Source organism: Cucurbita moschata, unplaced genomic scaffold (genome assembly GCF_002738365.1).
Source record: "Cucurbita moschata cultivar Rifu unplaced genomic scaffold, Cmos_1.0 Cmo_Scf00012, whole genome shotgun sequence".
Taxonomy (NCBI): Eukaryota; Viridiplantae; Streptophyta; class Magnoliopsida; order Cucurbitales; family Cucurbitaceae; genus Cucurbita; species Cucurbita moschata.
The window spans coordinates 2,137,162-2,147,862 of record NW_019268528.1 but is presented as its reverse complement, the minus strand read 5'-3'; the positions used below and the strand labels follow the sequence as shown (position 1 = coordinate 2,147,862).

The 10,701-nt window shown below is 37.1% G+C and overlaps 1 protein-coding gene across 1 annotated transcript; it reads right to left on the bottom strand.

Moving 5' to 3' along the window:
* Nucleotides 1–839: 839 nt before the first annotated feature.
* On the bottom strand, nt 840–10,193 carry LOC111450382 (topless-related protein 3-like). Its single transcript, XM_023090469.1, has 25 exons — nt 9,822–10,193; nt 9,086–9,265; nt 8,864–8,977; nt 8,518–8,676; nt 7,915–8,080; nt 7,700–7,829; nt 7,362–7,477; nt 7,092–7,227; nt 6,857–6,966; nt 6,643–6,712; nt 6,466–6,539; nt 6,287–6,382; nt 6,075–6,167; nt 5,329–5,456; nt 4,604–4,838; nt 4,351–4,515; nt 4,148–4,234; nt 3,849–4,001; nt 3,659–3,769; nt 3,316–3,495; nt 3,103–3,231; nt 2,830–2,925; nt 1,636–1,818; nt 1,382–1,557; nt 840–1,254 (listed from the first exon to the last, which is right to left on the bottom strand). Exons 1-25 carry the CDS (start codon nt 9,899–9,901, stop codon nt 1,035–1,037), a joined length of 3,387 nt encoding a protein of 1,128 aa, XP_022946237.1. The 5' UTR covers nt 9,902–10,193; the 3' UTR covers nt 840–1,034.
* Nucleotides 10,194–10,701: the final 508 nt, after the last annotated feature.

Genomic DNA, 10,701 nt, shown 5'->3' with positions numbered 1-10,701 from the left:
TTATTTATGATTTGATTTATAGTATATTTTATTTTATTCTTAATATTAAATTAGTTTATATTTTTCTTATTTATGATTTGATTTATAGTATATTTTATTTTATTCTTAATATTAAATTAGTTTATATTTTCCTTGTCGATAAGTATTAGTTGTTATCTTGTATCCTATTGAAAGGATATGAATATGAATGAGAACATACCTTCTATTCCAATTTTAAAGGATATGAATATGAATGAGAACATACCTTCTATTCCAATTTTAAAGGATATGAATATGAATGAGAACATACCTTCTATTCCAATTTTATTTCTATTTCTTTCTCCTGTGATCTCACAATCCACCTCCTATGGGGGCTAGCGTTCTCGATGACATGTCGTCTAGTAACTAGTTCTAATACCATTTATAACACCCCAAGCCCACCGCTGACAAATATTGTCCTCTTTATGCTTTTTCTTTCAGACTTCCTCTACGGTTTTAAAACGTATCTCTTAGAGAGAGGTTTACAATAAAATTAGAATCACATTTCAAGTGGTTCAAAATTTAAGTTTATAGAAATTACATAGAAATCATTTAATGTTATATTATATTTTTGCTGGTGAGAATTATTCATTAAAAATTTCTTTCTTCAGTTCGATCCCATTTGCAGAGATGAAGACTGAAATAAGAGGCGATCCCATTTGTAGAGATGAAGACTGAAATAATTTAATAATTTATCTTTACATTTAATTAATATTTTGGAATAAGGTTGAAAAAATAGATTACATTTAATTAATATTTTGGACTAAGGTTGAAAAAATAGATTAAAAAAAGGGTAAAGTGAAATAGTATGGAAGTTTTGGTCTAGAGAGGGTTGTTAAGTAGAATATTCAATTATAAGTTAATTACAATAAATAAGAATATATAAGAATGTATCTCCTAACCATTATATAATGATGTTCAAAACTTACATTTTTTGACAGAGGGTGAAATGGAAGAGAAGAGGGGAACCTACTTTGAGTGCCTATAGGTGATAAAATTACAGTGAGCTAAACATCTTATCTTTGTATCTGATCTGGTGTGTGGTTGCTGGCGGTCGTCGACGAAGAAGCCATTCTACCGTTCAGGACTCCGTTGTCCATCGGTGGACTCACTCCCCATTTCCCCTCCGATTCCGCTGGCTCGATCACTTTAACAGCTCCATCAGTCAACCCAATGGCTAACTGGTTTGGTTCTAATGGATGTGTGGCAACGACGAGCGGGTATACGGGTTGGCTCCTACAGAAGTTAGAAATGGCAAAAGAGATGTAATGCAATGTTTTTGTGAAATGGTAGTATTTGTTAAGAGCAACTCTAAGCATTAGTCTAGTATCATTCCATAGAAGCATAAATTTCAATTACTTACGAATTCAACACTGCAGGTGGCAAGTACACTGATGGGGCAATACGACATCTTAGGCGCAAGGAATCGGCATCGAACACTCCAACATTACCATCGCAAAATGTCGCGTAGACCAATTGACTGTTGCAGGAATATGCTGCGTAAGAAATAGGGGCTGGCAGCACGTCTTGTGGAACCCACTGTGGAGAAGAACTATGAGTTATATCTCAAGTTTTCGATAGTATCGGTATTTGGAATCGACATAGTAAAATCTGTACCTGCCGAATACGATCCATTTTAGAGGCATCATATATAGCTATCTGGGTCTCATGGGCTACCAGCAAACGTATCTGATCAGTATGAAACTGTACACGAGTGTCGCCAACAGGCGCCTTTCCTGCTGGGAGCTGGATTGTTATGGATTTCCTCTTCTCCCAAGAGTCAATGCTCCACAAACACAGCTGCAGAGTTCAGCAATTATTGGTGAAGGATGAAAAAGGCAAGAGCCAATTTTTATTCATGGAGATGGGAAAAGTTTATGCCTAAAAAACAAAAATCCAAGCCATAACACCCCAATGCCCCAAGCATCGATCTCTCGGGATGCCCCGAAACATTTGCACATCATGTGTATATGATAATTTGGGCAAAAGAATGAAGAATATATATGCTTAGAACTAATACTATTATTTTATGTAACAACTTAAGCACTCTGCTAGCAAATATTATTCACTTTGAACTTCACTCCTAAGCTTCCCTCAAGGTTTTTAAAATGTATCTATTAGGGAGACGTTTTCACACTCTTATAAAGAATGTTTCATTCTCCTCCCCAACCGATGTGGCTCACAATCCACCCCCTTCGAGGCCCAACGTCCTTGCCGACACTTGTTCCCTTCTCCAATTGATGTGGGACCCCCCAATCCACCCTCCTTCAAAGCCCAGCCTCCTTGCTGGTACATCGCCCGATGTCTGGCTTTGATAACATTTGTAACAGTCCAAGCCCACCGTTAGCCGACATTGTCCTCCTTGCTGGTACATCGCCCGATGTCTGGCTTTGATAACATTTGTAACAGTCCAAGCCCACCGTTAGCCGACATTGTCCTCTTTGGGCTTTCTCTTTCAGGCTTCCCCTCAAGGTTTTTAAAACGCATCTGTTAGGGAGAGATTTTCATGCCCTTGTAAAGAATGTTTCGTTCTCCTCCCCAACCGACATGGGATCTCACATTTTATTCCCTTTTTCAACTAGGATTTAATAGTAATGGCCAAAACGACAATTTTACAACTTATTTGAGGAGGGAAATGATGCCACTTTGAAGGATTGATGGGAATCAAGAAAAAGAAAGGAGTCTTTAACCTAGCAGGTTATGGCAAGTCAAGTAAAAACGAAAGTGCAAAATTTCACGTGTTTTGTTTTCATAATTGTTCCTTAACAGAGACAACAGAAATACTATTGACAAGAAAACAAAATCACTCACTTGAGCATCAGCACCAGAAGAAACCAAAATATTGAGACTGGTGGAAAAGGCTAGACCAGTTATCCGCTTCTGGTGACCCTTCAATTTTGATTTTACCTGAACGGAAACGACAAAAATGCCATAGCCCATTAGTATAGAAGAGTAAAACTTAAAAGGGGTTAAAAGCTATATCGTGAAACCTTGTAGCGATCGGGGAAGCGCATGGGAAAAACGTTGAGAACTAACTCCAGAAAAGGCGATGGAAATAACTAACTCTGTTTCAAAGAGAAATACCTCATCCACTCTGACATTGTATATGTGAATGGTTGAATCCTCCATTCCTATGGCAATAATGTTGTTATCTTGAGGGTGGAAAGCTAGGAAGGTAGAAGCAGGGGGAGGAGCCATGAATGTTGTCATCACCTACAAGTCAAAGCAATCTATCACCAAACAGAAAACTATAGATTAAAAAAAAAGAAAAAAAAAAGGTGTTTCTGTATAAAATACCCTGAACGTCATCATGTTAAATAATGAAACTTTTCCACCGGATGCTGACATCACATACGAGTCATTTTTCGAAAGCGCTATACATGGGACGGCTTCTTCAAGGTTGACACCTGAGACGTCATTAGTCATGAGAAGACCACTGTTTGGTTGCCAATGCTGTGGAACAACATTGGCAGTGGCCTACAAACTCAACCGTTAAGATAATTGTCCTCCAAATGAAAAAGAAAAGGTGTGAAAAGAAGTAAACTGATGAATGGCGACAGAAACTAATATATCTACAAAGGAATCTCAAGAAACTGATGGAAATCAGCAAGTGCATGTCAAAAGCTGTCCAGACTAGTACCTTTCCACTTGGATTCTGTTCACTACGCGTCCATTTCCAGAGCTTCTGGATTCCGTTTGACCCAAGGGCCAAAAGGCCAACACCAGAATTTGTATACAGAAGTCTAACGACCTGAATGGTATGCAAGAATTGAGCCATGTGGGAAATAATATATATATAAGATCACAAAAAAATTGAACATGCAACAAACCTTGTATGAGGAATCTGCATTGTCAGGCATGGTGACCGACCGGCAATTGGCTGGATCAACAATTTCAGCCAACTGCCAGGGTTTGGCTTTATCGATTGCATCTTCTACGGTTCTTGGTTTGTCCAAATTTCTCCCCAAGCCATCGACTCCATTCTTCAGAAAGTGGTGGATAAATCAAGATAGTCAATAATATATGAAAGAAGCCAATTCATAACCACTAAACTTCAAGCCAATGTCACTGCTCAAATTGAGGATACTAGAAAAAAACTAGAAAATTTCGAAAGGCGAACATGACTTACGATAATTGGAGAAGGTCTGACTGGGGAACTTCTTTCTACTTTACAATTAACCGGACTAACACTTGCAACGGCAGGTGTGCCAGAGACCTAAATGTGCATATTTGTGAATTTCAAAGATCTAATAAGAAGTTTCTCCAGGAAAAAAAAGAAGATCAAATCAACAATAATCCTACAATGACAAGAAAGTGAAGATAGGTATGAACCTTCATGGCAGATTCCATGGGCGATCTCAATGCTTCAAAAGGGGTAGTGGATTCAATTGCCTTTAATGATCTCATTCCCACAGCATTGGCAAGTATCTTAAACCCATTATCCGTAGTAACAGCAAGAAGATTTCCTTCCTTATTGAACCTCAAGCAAGGAAGACTCTGAAAAAACACACAAATTAATTCATCAATGTGAAGGATAACCTAGAATACAATGTGTTATAAATGAAATAATATAGAATATACTAACCGGAAGTCCACCTTCTGCATCAGTATAAGTGAGAACATTGACGTTATCCATATCCCAGAACTTAATCTGACTATCTTCACCAACAGCAAGAAAGTGATTCTGGGTAGTATCAAACTGCACAACACCAGTTGATTTCTTCCTAAATCCAGCATATGTCCTCTTTATCGCTCCCTCACTCTCATTCCATTCAACTAGATGAGACTCTCCGTCTTTACTTGTTCCACAGGAAAATAATCTGAGAGATGAGAAGAAAAATAATAATGAAATTTTATGCAATATTCAAGAACAGAGAAAAGAAAAATAGGAAATATAAACATAAACAAAAGACATAGAGCATGGAACTTAAACTAATAGAGCCATAGCTTAAAGTAGTAAACGTCCAGAGATCTTCAAAACCAGCAATGTAGAATATGAGGAAACTTTGAATTATAGAAATAGAACAAGGCAAGAGATGATAGAACAGAGTAGGAGAGGAGCGGAAAGGAGCGAGAGATAATATGAAGGCAAGAACTCAATAGTTCAATGAATTTTAATAACGAAGTCAAACAATCACATAACTGCGAGCACCTATTTGTAGAGTCATAAAAAGAAACCTAGGTGATTGAAATCAGAAACAACAATCAATACAAGACATAACAAGAAAATTAATTAAATATAATAAGTTTGTCGATTTCTAATGTAATAGTGTCATGTATATTTCTTCATGCATCGAAATGACAACATACCTACTCCCATCCGCACTATAAAGCATTCTTGTACACCACTTTCCAGGAGCATCGTAATCAACTCTAGAACCCATATGATCATAGAGCCATGCCTTTATCTTCCCATCAAGAGCTGTTGAAAATATGAACTGCAAAACCGCAAGTTAGCATGTAACATTAAGCTCCCCATGAAGTTGCACCAATAGTCAAGATGATCTTTGTATATTGGTGCACAAATGCGTAATCAAGATGCTAGAAGCCGTTAATGGCTACTGCTGGCTATAGATTACTAATCCAGTGAAACCAAAGTGAGCCATATCCAAAGAATGGCTTATCCCACAGAAAACAATTCCAAGGAACCCAAAAGAGAGTCCATAATAAGTTTTCCCAACTGCTACCATGTTCAATTAACATTTCTATATAAATTAAGCTGTGAGCAGTCATAACAATTAAAGAACGGGTTCAGGAAAAAAGAATAATAAAGAAAAGAAGAAACAGAGCTTGAAGATGACACTAGATATCTAGCCATTTAGGCAGCTCCCAAATAGGATAAGTATTAATGACAATTAAAATGTTCTTCCCAAGGTGTATTGACAGCTCGAATTGACAGATGAAAGATAAAGTAGCAGGCAGATAACCTCCTCCATCCATTTATCTAAATGAGCAGTACAAAATTTCATCCATTCATTTGAGACATGCAGAATTTTTTTTTTTTTTTTTTAAAAAAAGTGAAGAATATGGATAGTAAGAATCTTGCACAAACTCACTTGAATGCTCTCCTTGTGATGAGGACAGATGGAATACACTGGTGCCTCATGCCCTTCAAAGGTAAACAGTTTTCGTCCTCCTATATCCCAGACCTGTTCATTCTCTCAAATTATATGCAAAAGAAAAGTAAAGTTTGTCCAAAAAAAAAAAGAAAAAGAAAAAGCGACATAGAATTACAGATTTCTTAAATTAAGGGTGATGATCTCTCTACCTTTATGAGTTTATCTTCTCCACAAGTTACCACACAAAGTTGTTTATTTGGATGGGCAAAAGCCAAGTCATTCACTCCACCTGCGTGGGCATCAATCTGAAAAGGAAGAAATTTTAGTTAATAGAATATGAACTTACCATATTAAATATGTAAAAAGAAAAAAAAAAGTATAAACGAACCTCTGATTGTTGGTTTAGTTCATTTGAACTATTATATGAGTATAAATGAACTAAATGTTTGGTAAATGCAACCCCTGAAACAAAAAGAGGTAAGAATCAACTGGGCACCTATAATTGGTTGTCATCCATGATAGTGGAAGTAGCAAAAAAATTTTGCCATTGTCAAAATGAACATACCAACAAAAGTCCCATCTGGACTCCAAGTAACTCGGCTGACAGATATTGGTGTGTCTTTTACAATGGCAGCCTGCAAGCATGTTCAATAAGATGCCAATATCAGGTCATGACTTAAAATAAATTCCACAAATGAACATATAGGACAATTTTGATATTCCCAAAGAGAATATTAACATAAAATTAGACTACCAAAAGCTCTAAATTAGAATAAAACCTGAAATGCCAATGACCTAGATGACAAATCCCAGAGCTTGAAAGTCTTTGAAATCAATCTCTCTCGCATACCAAGTTCCCAAAGTGTAACTTCGCCATTATTAGAACCAACTGCCCAAAAATATCCAATAGGTGAAGATATAACAAGAAAGGAAAATAATTATTTCAAAACTTCGACTAAGAAATCAGATATGGAACAACAAACACAATCTGGTTCATATGATACACAATCATACCAAGAAGTAAAGTGTGGTGAGTAGGATGGAAATCCATGCTTGTTACAGTGGACCCTTGGTGCAATGTCAAAGCTACCGTTCTCGGAATGTCTTCCAATGACCAAGAAGCTTGCTGCCTGGGTGCTGGATACGTGACCTGAAAAAAATATAGAGAGAGCGTGAGAAGACCAACATTAATCTTAAATTATGAAAGTCGCACAAAGAGGCCAAATTAAAGAAGAAAAAGATTTATAGTTACATCCATAATATAAGAATTCAGGAAAATGTTACCTCCTCAACAGATTGAGCGGACCGCAATCGCTTCATTAATTGTTCATGCTCAGGATTCTGATAATCGACCATACCAGGATTTGTTGGGGGTGTTCTTGCATGTTTCAAAATAGAGACTGTAATAATGTAAAATCTTCATCAGTATCCAAGGGCAATATAGAAATAAGATCCCTCTATCTAGGTGTGTTGTACAACAGAAGAGGGGGGTATCCACTACTGCCAACCCTGGGGTGGATAAAACTCTTCATTTTAAATACATTGCTTTATCGCTCCCTATATACTTTGTATACTCACATTGAAGAGAGGCAGGGGTAAGCAAATTGAGGAAGAGATCATACCTTGATTTTGGGGAACAGGAATAGATGATGTAGTAACCACGGCTGCTTGGACAGATGAAGAAGCTGAGGCATTTGCCATCCAACCAGCTAAAGCATTGGCATTAGCTGCAGCTCCAGTCGGTGGGAATGGCTGTTTGATTATAAAAGCCAAAAATGAATTTAGAAATAACTTAACATTCAGATGTATCCAAGAAGAGGAATATATAACACCCTACACTGTGCGCTGCAAGTGGTGCATAGGGTGCAGGTTTTGCAACAGGAAGATTGACAGGTGAAGGTGCAAGAGGACCATTCGGTGGGGTACATGTATGGTCCATGAATAAAGTCTTGATGTCAGGATTTGGCCGTGGGTTCTTGCATAACTGATGCTGCCAGTTCAAGCTGCATAAAGTATTATTAATGGTATGGAATTAAACGAACTAGTACCTGAGCATATACAGCTATTACTATCTTCCAAAGCTTTATGATTTGGTGCTGTAGAATTTGTTTTGTAACATTAAAAAGACAGTTGTTGATTATTAGATTTAAAAGGAGTCTTTTTTCAGTGGAATGAATTCTTACAATATAATAAATTAGTGAAATCAAGGAGCAAAGTTCAATGCAACCAAATCCAAAGTGATAAAAGAGAATAATCATTTTCTTAGAAAAGCGAGCTAAAATAGAAGAACTGGACCACAAGTCAAAGGCATAAGGACGAAGAACTGCCGGACATATCAATAAATTGGCTCAAAAAACATTTTTTTTTTTCCTGATAAAGCACTACCAACTTAAGGTGGAAGTTCCAACAAAACCTCCCCACCACCAACTAAGATTCTTACCTTTGATTGATGAGTGTTCGTAATCTTGATGACTTCAAGGTTGGGAAAACAAGCTTGTCTCTGAACAGAGGGTTTGCCTCTATAAGCTTTTTCAGCTCTATCAACATGATACTACGAGCAGCTTTAGTGTCACCATACTTAGAAAGCTGCTCATTTTCCCTGGTAATAATGTATTCAAAGAAGTAACAAGACTCGGTAAACAAAGCCAAAGAAATTAATAAATTCATTACAAGAGTTATAAATAATTTCAAGAACGCTTTTTTTATATTCTACAGGTTCATCTCAGTAACACAATCATTTTTGTTTCATATCACCTGTATCAACAAAGGATATTCAATCAACTTACCTAAAATTTGTAAGAGTCAAAAGCTGTGTAATTTCTTTGTACAACTCCTCGTTAAATGTTGAGAAAACTTTCAAGTCGCTTACCAATATCTCCACAGCCTTCGCCTTGTCATTCCTTCAACATCATCAAACAGGACAAGTTATACATCATTCATGTCAAGAACAAGAGAGGTAAAGCCTGAAACAGGGGAAAAAAATTCTTGTATGTGTGCATATGAAGTACCGGTCAAGGGCTTCAAGATACTTTTGCTTCCTTATTTCAAAAAATATCTTCATCGAGTATCTGTTATCATCAACTTTTGTATATCCAGATAAGTACTTTTCAACTTCCTCCCATTCTCCAGCCTGAACTTTCTCCTCGAAGTATTTCATATTGAAGTAAAACCCAGATTCTTTCTCGAGCCTATACATAAAGAATTATTTCCTCAAACAAAAGATCAGCAAAACTCAAAACAATTCGATTTAAGAATGAAATAAATGCTACAAAATAATCAATAATGCTAATACTGAAGTAGCAATAATAATAGAAAGCATCATGATACAAGGGAAATCTATCGGTTCCATCTAATTTTTAACTGTCATCTCTATGCTTTCTAGCAACAGAAATTTTTGCTTAACATGAAACGGACATTAAGAGCCTAAACCAGAATGCCAGCATTCTGTAGTACCACATGCTACAAAGTCAGCTAGATAAAAAATTTATCCTCCAACCAGACATCACGTATAAACGTTCATTAAAATTCCTTGATTAAGGGAAAAAAACGGCTAAAATAATTAAATCAAACATACTCCGAAGAACAATAAGTACTGATTTTTAACATTTATTCAACACACACAGCCAACGAACATATAATTCAGATTCACAACTTCTACGACACCTCTTCCTGTTTAATTCCATTACAACTAAATTCAACGACTCCAACACACAATTATCAGAGATTAAAGAAAGATAAACTTACTTATGCACCGATTCCTTGAACTTCTCCTCCTCGAGGAATTGAAGTATGAGAAACACCAGTTCTCTGCTCAAAGACGACATTTATCCTCACTGATAATCTCAAAAACCAAAACCTCTCCGTCCAGAAACGAAGCCACAACCGAATCCCGAAGCTGAGAGTTCAAATTCCGACCAAACACGGCCGAATCCGGTTCAATATCAAACGAAACAACCAAATCTACGCTCAGACTTACCCGAAATCCTCAAATCATAAAGACTCATGGAGCTTTCAGGCACCACTCGGAGCGAATTCCAAGGAATTCTAGGGTTTCAGAGGGCTGCAGAGACGAGAGAGAAGAGGACTTGGTCTCGCTATCTTCGATGCGGGTACAGGGGTCTCTCTTTTTCTACATGCCTATCAGTGACAAACTTTGATAACCCATCCATAACTTATTAGATACGTAGGATAACTTATTAATAAGAACAGTGGCTTACCATTTCCGAGAGATAAGACCAATTAAGAGTCCGTGTTGCGGATTCGAAACACTAATTCAAATCTAGTGAATATTCGCAACACACGTCCAGTCGTACCCTCCTCTCTCATCCTCGCAGCTCTTTTCGTACAGTCGCTTTCAGTTGGGAATTAATCGGCTTTATCTCGTGAAATCGAATAATTATCGCCGCACGTATCGCGAGTTTGTACTATTTATCGCCGAGTTATTCCCAGTTCCTTCTTTTTCACTACTTTTTTAATTTTCCCAAAAAGTAAAAAGAGTCCCACTCGCGAGGTATTGATGCTTTCCCTAACGGATTGGATTTGAATGTCGACTGTGGGGCCCACGCTTGATGCCTCAACTTTTCCTGTTTTTTTTTTTTTTTTTTTTTTTTTTTTTTTTTTTTTT

Coding starts and splice junctions, on each gene's coding strand:
- LOC111450382 (XM_023090469.1), bottom strand. CDS start 9,901: ATGTCGTCTTTGAGCAGAGAACTGGTGTTTCTCATACTTCAATTCCTC. Junction 7,228..7,361: donor CCGCTCAATCTGTTGAGGAG/GTAACATTTTCC, acceptor TATTTTTTTCAG/GTCACGTATCCAGCACCCAG. Junction 6,383..6,465: donor AACTAAACCAACAATCAGAG/GTTCGTTTATAC, acceptor CTTCCTTTTCAG/ATTGATGCCCACGCAGGTGG.